Genomic DNA, 14,773 nt, shown 5'->3' with positions numbered 1-14,773 from the left:
TTGCACCAAATCAGGTATTTAAGGCTTTCAGATATCGGCTCGCGTTTCTTTGGCTTTTCCATGTCAATCAAAGGTCAAGCAAAATCCAAATCTGACCATCCAGGTATTTCCTCCAGTCTTTTTGCCAATTTGAAACGTCGGCACGATCACGTTTTGTCCGAAAGGGTGAACGATCCATCGAAAGCAATGAATGAATGAATTGAAAACGCGTGTGGAGCCAATGAGCGTTTTTTGCGATTTTATTATTCAACGCAACATCTGATAGAGGAGAGGGATCGTTATAATGATAATAGATTTAATGATGGTAATAGTAATGATGACGATAATAATAATCATAATCATGATGATAATAATGATAATAAGAATAAGAATAATAATAATCATAGTCATGGTAGCAATCGTATTAATGATAATAATCCTTATCATAATAATCGTAGACGAGACATCGTCACCACGATAGTGTGTGAATGAGTTTACATTGCTTCATCAGCCGTTAGAGTATGTTGGTTGGTGTGGTGGCAATTACGAACTAGTTATATGAACAACATCAACGTTTTGGTTTCTTCGAGAGCAGTTGAAAAGCGTGATCAAGGGAGGCCAGGTTTAGAACCAGAAGATGGATCAAATGGATCAAAGGGATGAACATAATCAAAACAAGAGGGAGCTATCCATCGAAATCGGGATTGGCCTCAATGAGAGTGGTAACGAGAAGGGGATAATACTGCGGGAAGTAAAACACTAGCTGCTGCTTCTTGTATGCCACTACGTACTGACAATACGAAAAGGAAGGGGGATTTGGCTTAGTTTTAGTGTTGTCTCGTTATCGTATTCACGCCGTAGACAGAAAAGGGAAGCAATCGTTGGGTCAGTTGGTTGAGGGATGGGATCATTCCACAAGCCCGTGTTATCCCGGAGACAAAGGAAAACACTGTTCCAATCATGGAACCACCCGTTCAACACTTTGTTGATGCGTCAGTTTGAAAGGAAGACTTTTTGTTCAAGGTTGAGTGGAGCACGATAATTGTTTGGCAAGCTGAGAGTATTTCTGGAATTTGGACTGAGCATTTTCTTCTTTCATCTGAGAGTTGTCCCCGCCATCGGCGGCACCACCGTTTCCATCGCACCCACTGCCTCCTCCCGCTTGGCCAGAGCCTCCTGGACTTCCATGATGGCCGTGGCTGGGCGGATGACCACCACTTGCATGGCCACCATGGCTACCATGCCCATGTCCACCCCCTCCGCCTCCACCTCCGCCTCCTTCTCTACCTCCTCCATTACTTCCACCGCTCATAACGGATCGAGACATGAGGAGTCTGGGATCTGGCGAGGATCCGTCTTTGACAAAGTGCATCTTGCTCAGATGGTGACGATAGGCACCTTTTGATATGAATGGCGTGTCACAAAACGGACACTTCAGGAGCGAGTCATTGACCACGGCCTGATTGCAGGCCCAAGAGAATGCCAAGATGGCGCCCGGATCGGTCGGCGTGCCATACATGCATGTACTTGTCACGGGTGTCTTGGGCGTTTTCTCGGTTTTATCGCAAAGTAGCTGGAGAGCTGCCAGAGGGTGGCTTTTCTTCTTGGCCTGGGCCCCTGGCGCCGTTTTACCCTTGGGACTCGAGTTGTTGAGGCCTCGATCATGATCTTCATCTTGGGGCTGGTCAGGTGATGTGTCTTTGATGTCATCCTGGTCATCGTCGACGTTGTGGCATTTTCTTGATCTTTGACGGGGTGAGGATGACGATTTGGGGACAGCAGCCGACAAGCCCCACTCGCGAGGGTCAGGAGGAGGAGGAGGGGAACTGGCCTTGATGATGGGAAAGGCTGTCACTCTCGGAGTGTGAGTGACCATTTCATCTTTATCGTCCATTCTGTCTGATGTCAAGTTCTTTACTTCCAATCCTACTTGGTCTTGGTCTTTTTCTGCTTGGTCTTCCTCTCTGTCCCTCTGATTCCTTCTTGGCTTGTCCTCCTTGGGTTGCTGCCATTCGTGTCTAGCCCCTTCTCCTCTCGGTTTCCTCTCTTTTTTGACAGGCTGACTTTTTCCGTCTTCATCCTTTTCATCTTCATTGATTTCCCTCTGGCTTGCTCGACCACGATTACCAACACCGCCACCACTACCACCACTACCACCACTACCACCACTGACCAAAGGCGTCGTCGAAGAAGGCGAAGGAGAGGATTCGTGAAGTTCTTCCCTCTCATCTTGTTCTTCTACTTCCACTTCCTCCTCACGACTTGACGTTTTGCTGTCTGACACCTTCAACGGGTTTGTCTCACTATGGCCAACTCTTCTTCCATCACCACCACCGACCACAGATCCCTCCTCATCACCACCAACATCAACATCATCGTCATCATCATCATCATGGGATTGAAGGTACTGCTGCTTGGCCTTTTGGCCCTTCACGTCGCCATTGCGAGGGCCTCGATGGTCTTCCATTTCGACCTCTTCATCCTCCTCCTCATCGTCGTCTCCATCTCCATCTTCGCCGTCGTCTTCATCGCCATTGTCGTTGAGGCGTCTGTCCCCTGTTCTTGACACAGGGGATTTAGCGTCATCACTCGCAGGAGATTTAACGGGGGATTCCGCGGGCTTGATTGACGTTCCTGTCATTCTGGTGGTCTCCACGACTCCTGAGGGCTTGATTTGGTCAGGAGAGCTGCAGGCACTATTGTTACTGCTACTGCTAAGAGCTGTCTTTGAAATCTCGGATCCGCCAGCACCAACACCGCCTGACCTCAGCAAAGGAAAGAGGGCAAAGCCCGAAGCTGCCGCTGCCGCTGCTACTGAAGCTAGGGCTGAACTTGAAGGGGGTCGAAACATGGCCATGGGGTCAACCAGTGGCTTACTGTAATCGACTCCTTCGTCAATGCCAAGTCGTTGAAGGATACTCATGTTGTTGTCAGGACCAGCTTTGGTCTTGGTTCCAAAGTTGCTCTGAACCATTTTCTCCAACGAGCCGAGGATTGACTTGGGCTCTTCTTTAGAGAATGATGACATGGAAGCCGGGTGCTCTTTGGGGGTTCCACGAGGTGAAGGTGAACCTTTCCCTAACTCGGAGCCACAAGGTCCAGGTGGAGTGGATGCCGGTGGCGATGCAGACGGAGTTTGGCGATGTTGTCGAAGCTGTTGTTGATGCTGTTGTTGTTTTTGGTGATGATGGTGATGATGAAGACTCTCAAAGGAGGAAGCATTACTGCGGGGAAGATTGAGAGGCCCCACGCACTGGCGAATGTGGTCAACAAACATGTGCATGAGGATCTTCTCCCCACATTTCTCGCAAGAGATTTTCCCAGGAGTCTCCTCATTGCTCGGTTTGAATTGCCCAGTCATTTCTTGTTGAGCTCTTTCCAACTCCAGCAATTTTCTCACTGGCAAAGACTTTTTTCGTTTCTCTTTGGCAGACTGACCTCCGGTCGGAGGGGTTCCTCCCATTGGTCCCTGACTTCCGGGTGATCCATTCGTGATTAGGGGGCCAATTTGCAGACCGGTCGCCCCCCGGTTTGATCCCCCTCTCGTATTCCCGCCATTGGAATTATTACCCCCGCTAGAAACTGGTGAAGTGAGGCCCGTGGAAACTGGACTTGATTGTTCTTTGCAATGGTTGTTCTTCACCATGTGATCACTCAACTCTTTAAGTGTAGAAAAGGCTTGCTCGCAAACTTTGCAAGTTAGCACGGCATTCACGTGGTTAGGACTGGCTACTTGTGAATCAGCTGACTTCCAAGAAACCAGTTGCTCTTGAGAGATGACTTTGGTATAGTGCTTTGTCTCTTGCATGTGTTTGGTCATGAGGTCCAAGGAGCGGAAGCTTTCGCCACACCACATGCACTTGAGGATGTCTCTTGTCTGTTGCTCACCCCGTCCCAGCCACACGTCTTGGCCACGCACAAGTTTGCGGGGCAAGGGCAATTGCTCCTTCAAGATGTCTCGTTGTTGTTTCGTATTGGACGCACCCCCCATGGGGGATGGAGAAGCCGACGAATGCGTGGCAGCTCCAACCGAGTTGTTTGTGTGTGAATAGTGAGGTGCTTTCACGAGCGATCCTCCAGCTGACGGAGAAAAATGAGTGGAAACAGCTGTGGTGGGGGAGGTCATCATCAGGGATGATGGTGGTCGCACTGACATTTGAGGTGACGTAGGCGAGGGTGGAATGGAAGATCCAAAGTGCTTGGTTTCCTTCATGTGAGTAGTCAAACTTTGCAGTGAAGGAAAACTGTCTTTACACCAGACGCACTTGAATATGTCTTTATTGGCTTCTGGGCCTCGGCTGATCCATTGGGACTGCCAGGCGCTTTGACGGGGGCCACCTTTGGCATTGGCTGCATGACTGCCTTTGGCTATCTCACTCATCCGTTCCAAAGGGTTCCGATTCTCCGACGTTGTCGAGCATGTCGAGGGGGGTGATGTATTCAGAGAAGGACTAGTGGGTGGCATGCCTAAACTGACGGAATGGTGAGGCAAACTCATTCCTCCCGAGGAACTGACCGCCAAAAATGGGTTTAGAAAGGGGAAAGCTCCAGTGGCCCAAGGTGGCATCTCCATCTTGGGCATTTTGGCCGGACTCATGAAATCGGAGGAGGAGGAAGAGGGCCTTTTGTGGGTCATTCCACCATTGCCTGATAAATCCAATGGTGACTCAGCTCTGATCTTGGGTGAGCTGAGAGGAGACCTCTTGGAGAGATTGAGGACACCCCCGCCTCCGGATTCCATTTCCTCATCCGGGACGGGCAGTTTCCGTTTCCGGAAATTAGATTGCTCGTCTAGGTTAGGCAGTCCCCCCTCTGAACCCGACTTGTGAAGTCCCACACTCTGCGACAACAGTTGAGCCGCTTGAAGTTGAGCCAATTGAACTGCGTACAGTGACGGATTGAGTGAGAGCAGAGCCGGATTCAGTCCAAGTAAAGGATTGGACTTCAACAAGTTGGCCAAGGCCTCCTCATTACCGGGCAACTTGGGAGCTTTGGATGCGCCTAAAGGAGGACTGGCTGCCGAGGCCCTACAAGGAGAAAGCATGCTGTTTTTAATTTCTTCAATTTCCTCCAATCTTTGACCAAACGGTTTGAATTGCTTACCCGTTGAGGGACATTTTGAATGCCCACGGGTTTTGATTCGAATCATTCATCGGAGGTGTTTCCCTGGATGCGTGACTTCGACTGTCCGGACTAGAGGACGACTCCCGCTCCTGAAGGTTGGTCAAATTGGATGGAGAGGATTCGACTCCGCCCGGATTGCCACCTGGCGGTCCTAGAAAATGAACAATTACAGGATGTTGAGTTATTTACAAATTGCCTCGGATTGCCCAACCGAAACGTTAACTTAGTTGCTTGCTCGCTCGCTCGCTCGCTCGATCCACATTTTTTTGAATTGCCCACCTCCAGCCATCAATCATGGTTAATGCTGCCAATAAAACTGCCCGCTACTGCCGCCACCCTTTTCAAAGCGAGCTCATATTCCTCGTTCTCTAGTTCTATTGTCCGTGATGAATCAACATGACATATTTATGACAAGACGTTACTCTTAGCGAGAGTGTGAGGTGCTCCAACGTACTCATCTAGCACCTCAGCTGTTGTAACACGAGCAGCAGCGAAAGCATTCGTTCTAATACTGAAGGTGACAGTGCCGTGGTTGGAGCATGATTGCTCTCGGCCTGCAAAATTCCTCGCATTTTGCCATTTATCCATCCATCCATCCATCCATCCAACCTTCCATCAGTCCATCAACATTCAACCGGGAATCAAGCAAATCATAAGATTGGGCGAAGAGGACCGACGGCTCGCCAACTTCACAGAACCGAAGAACTCAGAGTACTTTGGGTGCATGTGTACATCAAGCCAGCAATGGGATCATCATTCCGGTTCATGATGCTGCTAGTTTGGCTGGTGCTGTTGTTGTTGTTGTTATTGCTGCTGTTGTTGCCACTCTTGGCGACGGATTCCTGGCTACACATTCAACATTGGCAATGGTCGTGCCATTGCCGCTTTGCTTTGGTGTGGTGTCCGTTGGCGTACTAACTAACTTAGATGATGCCCATAACTCATCCTTTCTAAGCAAAGGGGACCCCAGGCTCTCCCATTCCTAAACCAGCACTGTACGTACGTACCAGAGATCCAGCTCTCATATCTGCCAGTTTATATATGGCGCTCCTTTTTCGCCTCTCAGCTCTCACCAAAACTCTCACCAAAACTCTTTTTGGAGAAAAATGAACAATTTTATGTGCGAGGGGCTTAAAGATATTTTAATGGGGCAACCTCCTCTTTCTCTCTCAGTCTTTCGTCTGGAGGCGGGTACCCCTCTTGCCTTCCCTCTACTGGTCGTTGGAGCCTTTTGCCGTGCGAGAAATGATTCACCCGTCCATCCATCTATCCATCTATCCATCCATCCACCCATCTATTCGTTCAAGTATTGGGAGCTTTTTCGGCAAAACATAATTTTATGACCAGCGTGCCACATCAGAGTTGTGCCATTGGCGGATATCTCCATCCTGACTTGAACCAGGCATCCCAGCCCTTTGATCCACGCTGGTTGGACTCCCCGTATTTCCCCTGATGCAAAGCGCGTTTTGTACACATTTTGAAGGGCATGGGAGTCTGCTCCTCGCGTCAGATTGGGTTATGTATGTAGATATCCAAATTATAAAAACCCGAAGGGCCAAATGAAAGTCGTAAAAGATCGAGGACTTGTCAAAATTTGAGAATTATTGGATGCAATTTTGGGATGGAGGCAAAGACAAAGGAGGCGTGCGAGCCAGCGAGGCCAGTCAGGCTGGGTTTAATCATATGCAGGGTTGCCAAAGAGATCCATAATTTACAGTTCCTTGTCATTTCAAGACGCATAAAGATGTCTGACGCCAAACTCGCTTGATCTCTCTCGACCATTCGCCACAACTGAGCAAGAAAGAATGAGACCAAGACAAACGAGGGGAAGACTAAGAAATAAGCCACAAGGACAACTTTGTCCATCAAAACCAATCCTAAAGCCCAAACACGAGAAGGATTCATATAAATCGGAATAGTAATCATACTCATCAAATGCCGTCGCCTTATCTCGTTGTCTCCTCAGCTAACTCGTCGACCCCGAATGTCTGTCTCGCTTTGGGGTTCGCTTTGACTTGATTGGATCGACTTTTTGGCAGATAATAAATGACCGTTTCCAGAAGTCTCGAAAGGACCCATTGACAGGATCGGACTGTCTGATGGCTTGGCGGCTGGCCTGCCTGCCTGCCTGCCTGGCTCCTTGGTTGGCTCCTTCACTTGCTGGTTGGCGGGTTGACTCCTCTCCAGTAGTACTTGTCGTCATCTTCCTCATGGGTTTCTTATCACTCGCTCGGTTCTCCTCCTCGAGACTCATTCGTCGACCCAATTTGGGTGCTAGCTTTGACCACAACCTGTCATCGTGAATTGACGATGGCCGGGCCAGGAATGGCTATCGGCTCTTTTCTTTTATCGATGGCATGTGTGTATGAATTGTATGTAGCTAAAGATGTGGTTGGTTGTCTGACAGACGTACGTACAAAGTTCGTTGATTTTGGTGGCTTCATGTTTTTGATCAATTCATGGATCGGGTGCCTCCTGGCTGATTTATCCCGAGTACCATTCTCCTCAATTCGATCGGAAAATCGAGCCCCCCAGTCCTCGCTTTCTTTCCCTCTCTCCCCTCATTTTTAAGTGAGGAGAAAACCAACGAGACTAGAAGAGTGCGAGCGAGCGAACGGTGCTGAACCTCACAAATCACGGTTGCCCCATAAAGTCTGTCAAGATTGCCAGCCATCAGTCAGTCACGGGCCGTTTGCCTCGAACAGACCTGTCAGACTCAGCAGCGACTCACTGTTCACGAGCCCAGGGATGAACAGACGAGCGAACGGACGAACGGACGGACAGACGGACGAACCGACGAACCGACGAACGGACGGAGAAAGACCGGGCAGAGGCCGAATGGGCCAGACACGCGAAGAAAAGCCCCAAACCACGACTCGGGTGGACGTGGCCCCAAGACCATCATTTCTCCACGTTCTATGTATGGATGTTCCATGTGTGGATGGACTGAATGCCCTTTTTCCTGACGAGTGAGTGAGTGAGTAGTCCTCTTTCTCTCTCCCTCTTTCTTTCTTTTTCTCTCTTTTCCGTGTCTCGGTTCCCAAGGCGGAAGAATGAAGGACATAAATTACGTGCGTCTGAACAGTCTGAACGTCCGAACGGGGAATGAGGGACAGACGGACGGATTGAGAGGAGGGAAAGAGAGTGATACCTGGACTACTACCACTCTTTTCCTGTTTCGATCCCGTCCAACTTCGGCTAACCTCCGTGTAAGTGAATTTTACCATTGCCTTAGCATTGTGTGTGTGCACACGCAATGACTGGGAGCAAGTGCACCAACATGTTCCGAGAATGTGTACGTATTTGAGATATACTTGTCCACCATGTGCATTCGAATCCGAGAGGCGTCTGGGATCGCTGGCTGACGAGAATCAAAAACCTCGCAGCACTCACTCACAATGGCCAAGGAGGTAGGCAGCTCATCTCGAAGGAGAACATTCCACAGCCAAGGAGGGATGATTGGACAGCATGGCCAATGAATCAAGACCCGGTGAGGAATGGGCTTCGTTTTTCAAAAGCCTCATTTCTCTCGCCCATCCCTCTGCCATAAACTGGACAAGAAACTCAATGAGGTGCGAAAATGTTCGCCACTGAAGACTAAAGTCTGAAGTCTGAGCGGAAACCAAATTCGTGCCAAACTCACGCCCGAAAAGCGAAAGAAGAGCAAGAAGGGGCACACACACACACATCCTGACTCAGAAAGCAACCAAGAAAAACGTTTTTAGCCCCCACTGAACTTTCAACCCTGACTGAAGATATAAAACGGTCTGTCTGATCCAGCCAGCATTACACATGGTGCTAACCCAGTCAACATGGCTCTTTTTAATGTGAGAGGTCTCCAATAGCGCCATCACTTGTCAGAACAAAAGCAAGTGGTGTCTCCTCAGATCCTCAGATCAATCAGATGGGATTAAGCCTTCTCTCTCTCTCTCTCTTCCTCAAGTCAATAAAATGTCAGGGCTGAAGCCCTTCTCCGCGGTTTTTATCCCGACTCGATGTGTGCGAGCGAATATTTACTCTCGTGATGCCCCTGTCACTCAAAAGTCAAGCCAAATCGAACCCCTTCTCATATCCACTCGGGATGCTATTGTTTGTTTGACATGATTTATTCATTAATAATCGCAAATCGGGGATATGACATGGTCACTGTGGAAAATAAATGTAGCAACCCTCTCTACCGAAAAGACCTGGCCCAACTTCAAGAATGACGCCTCGTCAGCTAATCTACCGATTTCGAGCAGTGCACCCACCCACCCTTCCTAGTTGGTGCATTATTACACAAGGCTTTGATCTGATTGACATATCAAAGATGTTCGGAGTGACAGAGGCAGATCAATACGATAATCTCCATGGGTGCAGGGTAATGGTGAAAAAACGCGGGTCCTCAATGAATGAGGTTCTGGAGAGAGCGCTTGAAATGCAAGGCAGTCAGTCAGTCTGTCAGTCCGTCAGTCTGTCTGTGCGTCTGACTGACTGAACCGAGATCCCGTCCGTCGTCTCTTTTTCCTGCTCTTTGAAAATCGAGATCTTGTTCCCGTTCTTCTTTTCAATTTCAGTGCTGAATTATCATGTCAAATTCCGCTCCTCCTGAAGCAAGCGACTGTCGGGAACGTGTCAAAAGCTGTCAATCATTCACACAACGAGGACGAAAAGGAGGACGAAGATGGGGACGACAATGATCAGGATGCTGCTCTGCACTTGGCTTAGATCGAGAGGAAGAGAGGTTTTGGGTGGGTTGGATGCTGGGTGTTTGTTTCGGCAAAGTAAGTTCTTGGTCGATCACCATCATCATCATCACCTTCTCCTTCACTCGTTGGAGATCGCCCGACTGCTGATCGTCGAACCCCCTTTACTTCATTTTGCATTGGAGAAAGCGGCGATCTCTCGTCAAAGATCCGAGAGAGAGATGCCAAATTCCATCAAATTTGGATCATTTCTCCACGGAAAGAGGGGAAAGGGAATTGACATGTTTCGACGGATCCCGGGAAGACGAGTACAGCGAGGACTTGAGAGGCCACTTAAAAGACAGGGGATCAAACCAATGTGTCAGCGAGGGTCGGTCGGGATTTTCACGTCATTTTATCGTTGAGTTTCGTCGTGAAGGATTTGATTGAGTTATGAATTGAATCATGGACTAAGCAGCCAGCGCCTTGTCAAACTTCAAGCGTCTCCGATTTCAATTCGCCCCTAGACCTCATAAAGTACCCTGGCAACCACGTACGATTGCCAACTGGCCCTAGCCTTCAATTCAAGTTTGATGTAGAGACAGGTCTCAACGATTCATTGCAATGTTAGTCCTATTTATTGGGTGAGGGGGGGGCTTCACGTGGTACGAGTCGTGGACCAAATTAGCTAATGAAGCCTCAACCTTCTCGATCATCAATTCAAGCGGTTCCGACAGAGCCGGTTTAGTGGACCCGAACCCAATCACTGTTTGAGGTGAAGGAGGATACTTATTACTCTACGTACATGTATTTGTTGTACTAACCCCAAGTGTGGTGGCGGATCTCCAGAAAACCGTCTTATTTGATGGATTCATGCCACGAAAGGTTGGAAGAGGCTCTTTAGCTTTAGCCTCGCTGTTCACTCGTCATTGATGGTGGTGGTGTTGGAGGCTCTTCTTTCTTTTCTTTTCTCTCTCTCTTTCTCTCTTTCTCTCTCTCTCGCTCGCTCTCCTACTTGGATCGGGGATCCAAGTTCGTATGGCAGTGGTTGGTTGGTTGGTTGGTTGTTGTGTGTGATTGACAGACAGATTTGAGTGGGTTTTTTGCCTCAATCAAACCAAGCAGTAAAGAAGATTGATGTATCAAATACAGATTTCTTCCTCCCAACTTTTCGATTGTGAGCCCGTCACTCCGAGTTCCAGCCAGCAATCACTTAAGCGACTAACGCCATTTCTTTCTCCTCCCTCCACACACCACACACCACCCACCACCATCCACGTCCAACAAACTACCGATGGGTTCACCACGTTGGTGATACACTAACTATCACATACTCTACAGAGATGAACTGCTACGTACAAATCGCACTCTGTCTCGTTTCCTCTTTCAAAGAAATCAAGGCTTCATGGGAGTTGATGATCAAGGCCAAATGAAAAGAGAAAAAGGAAAAGCATTTATTTGCCTTGGATCCAACCGGATCAAGAAGTCGAAAGCCTGCACGGCACGGAAGCAGGCATTTAATGAATGATCTGTCGTACAATACCTCCATCTAACCATTCGTCCAGACTTTAGCCGAGGCGAGCCTACCCGGCCTCTCGGGTGATGATGATGATGAATGATTGATAGCTGTTGTACATTGAGGATTTGCTTCTTTTTATGAACACTGAAAATGTCAGACCTCAGCGGATCAAAAACCAAGACTGATAAAAGGTCAGACCTGCCAGGCCAATCAGCCAATGACCAAGATCTCGTCAGCCTTGGGATAAGATCTATCTCTTGGACGCCAGAGAGACAGACCACATGAGCGGTTCTTGTTCATCTCTTTGGCGAGTGGAGGAGACGAGGCCGATACGAGATACAAGACGGATGCAATGAGCACTCAACTGAGCCCAGAGCCTCTTAGAGAGACACAAATAAATCGGTGCCACCTGGTATGATAGACGACTAAACCCTGTCACTGAGCGAATGATTGACTAAGATGGAAAGGCCGGGATGACACAACCAGATTTAGGAACTCTCTCTCTCTCTCACACACACACACACACTCACACATACAGTGTGTTTATTTCTCGTGTTGTTTTGAGTGTGATTGCGTGCGATTCTTGACGTTTGACTGGTTGCCTTTTGAAAACCACTTGTCAAGACTTGTTGGGTTTGCCCAACGCTCAGCTCTTCGCACCCATTCCCTGACATGGCAGTTTAGTATTAATGCCATCCAAATGGTTGAATGGTTGGGGGTCCCTGAGCCTACGTACACCACACACTCAGGATTGACTACTCCGTTCATGGACACACACACACACCATACCCTGTGGACGTATTGTACATGTACAGTATAAAGTATACGTACGTATGTATGTGAGTGTGTGTGAGCGGGATTGGAAGGGCGAGATAGACAGGCGACTTATGAACGAGAATGGGATTGATTGATTTATCTGTGCAAGTGACAGGCCTTCTTTGCACTCCCTTCCAACCAACCAAGCAACCAGCCAACCAACCAAGCTGGTTGAGAAGCCTGGAAGTTTGAGCGGCAGTCAGCAGCTAGACCACCAATATTCAACGTGCGAGCCAAATTTGCAAGTCCCCCCACAAGCACCTAAAACACCCGGCAATGAGCTTTAAACGAGGGGATCCGGGATCAAGAAATTAGAGGGATCCCAAACATTGCTCATGGATCCACATATTGGCATCTAAGAATTAGGGACCACGTACGTCTCTGTAGTCCACACGAGCCTAAGGGTCGGTCAGTTTTAGTCGGTGCCCAACCTGAATTAGCCATCATCAGCCGAAACTCAAAAGGAACCCGTCCGCGTAGAACCTCGTTCACAGACTGCCTCTCCACCGAAAGTAGTGTGATCCAATTAGTCGAGTGTCCAAACCCTTGTCCCAGTGCTTGAGTCTCGCTCAACTGGACTTTCCATGACCATCGACTATATCAACCGAACAATGACACAACTGAGGCCCAACAATACTGTCAGGCGAACTATCCGAGCCAGGATTCTGCTCTGCCCTACCAATGTGAGTGTGGTATGGCACAAGTGTGACTTATCCCGAAATGGAAATGCCTAATCCAATGAAGGTGTCATTCACTGACAACAATCAAGGGGCTCAAATTTCAAAAGTGCTCGCGTTACGCTACGTGGCCCAACCACCCGGTTGGTAGCTCCTGCTGCTCTTGTTGCTACTACTGCTACTGCTACTGCTACTGCTCCTACTCCTACTCCTACTACTACTACTAATACTAATACGACTACTACTCTCGCTCTTGCTTTCGGTTAGTCGGACAATGCAATTGGTCCAGTTGCTGGTCAGAATGAACTTGCTACTCGTAACGTGTTGTCACTTGTCAGTGGTGTTTCCTTACCCTCTGCATTCAATCCGGTCTTTTGGGGACAGTGTTGCTTTCGACGACCCATTCTAGTGAGGTTCACCACGGAGTGCACGGTGTGGAGATCTTGACCCAATGAGGTGGGCAAATGGTCGTAAGTGCTCGGCGGGGAACGATTCGAGCCGAATCCCGCGGACAACGACGACGAGGAGGACGAGGTGGCAGCTGCGGCTGCTGCTGCGGCTGCGGCGTTGTGACTCTGAAGTGCGGCAATGGCGGCTGCCACGGTCACTGTCATTTTCGGGCCGGCTCCCACCACTCATGGACAATGACCAAAGTACGGTTGGGTGGTGCGGGCCGTCTCACGGTCGATGTGTTCCATGACCATGGGTGCGTTCCAGCCAACGGCACATCGAGTACCATGATTCTTCACTGTGTTCATTGCCGGGGTGATGTCACCACTCGCCGAGCGCGATCCTATTCACTTTGTAAAAGAAGTCCATTGGTCGTACGGACTACAGATGATGAAGGGAATTGATGATGATATTGATGATGATGATGATGATGATTGTGATGCACTCACTAAAAAATGACCAATGTAGGGAGAAGGGTTGGATCCTCTCTGTTCTCTCTCTTCTCAAATGTTTGGATGATGAACAACAACTGCATGTCCAAGCGTCATCATCATTATGATCCACCTCCTGCACAGCGCTACTGTTTTGTTGTGGTTCTTCAGGTTTGGAACAACAAAGTGAAGTGCTCCTCCAGCTTGGGTGGATGGAACAAGTGGAACAAGTGGAACAAAGACGCGTGTGATGGGCCCTAAGGTCTGTTCACAACTAAACCGACAGACAGACGAGTGTTCAGCTTCTTCTTCTCCGTTCCTGAGCAGCATGCATGGCCTTTGACTGACGACAGGAGGACGAGGAGGAACAACCCGGGCCATGGACAAGGAGAACGAGAAGAAGAACTACAAGTAGGAGTAGGAGTCGTAGTAGTAGTGATTGGAGTACTAGCTAGTACTCGCACTTCTGTTACACATCCAGTCCAAGGAGGACGAGAAGGAGAAGGAGCAGGAGGAATAGAACTCTATGCTCCATCTAGAGTACTACTATGAGTGGAGCGAGAAGACGAGGCACAAGAATCAAACTGGCGCATGAGTGTCAATTCCCGGCCAGCCACCCACAGGGCGACCACGAGCGCATCGACTAACACCAAGCACCAGGCAGGAGTATCACTCTTCGACGGACAACATTCAGACGGACCCGAGAAAAAACTCGATGGATGGAGAGACAGATACATACACATTCACGCACACACAATCACTACCAAACACTCGCAGAGGATCTCGGCCAAGTAAAATCAGCCAAAGGGGCTCGCACGCTTGCGCGCGGGTGAGCTCTCGACTGAGGGCGCCTAGCGCCTCCAACACGAGCAGGACCATGGCCGTCCACATCCATCGGTCCATCCATTCATGTACTCTGGAGACTGGAGACAGACCGCCGTGAACTTGGAAGTTTCTTCTCCTTCTGGTGTACGTATGTGTGTGTGTGCATTGGCTTTTATTTCCTCTTCGTCCTCGTCCTCGTCCTCGCGCTTCAATCGCTTGTCCATCGTCGGTTCGTCAAATTCGCCGGTCTTCTTTTCCCCTTCTTGATATCAAAGGAACATGGGGTGG

The 14,773-nt window shown here is 49.1% G+C and overlaps 1 protein-coding gene across 1 annotated transcript; it reads right to left on the bottom strand.

Annotated features, from left to right (window-relative positions):
- Positions 1–221: 221 nt before the first annotated feature.
- LOC131885140 (protein tiptop-like) lies at positions 222–14,062 on the bottom strand. Its single transcript, XM_059233076.1, has 3 exons — positions 13,132–14,062; positions 5,083–5,254; positions 222–5,006 (listed from the first exon to the last, which is right to left on the bottom strand). The coding sequence occupies exons 1-3, from the start codon at positions 13,391–13,393 to the stop codon at positions 998–1,000; spliced, it is 4,443 nt and encodes a 1,480-aa protein (XP_059089059.1). The 5' UTR covers positions 13,394–14,062; the 3' UTR covers positions 222–997.
- Positions 14,063–14,773: the final 711 nt, after the last annotated feature.

The sequence above is a fragment of the Tigriopus californicus genome, chromosome 8, assembly GCF_007210705.1.
Source record: "Tigriopus californicus strain San Diego chromosome 8, Tcal_SD_v2.1, whole genome shotgun sequence".
NCBI lineage: Eukaryota > Metazoa > Arthropoda > Copepoda > Harpacticoida > Harpacticidae > Tigriopus > Tigriopus californicus.
Note: the sequence above shows the minus strand (reverse complement) of the source record. Positions and strands in the feature narration are given on the sequence as shown.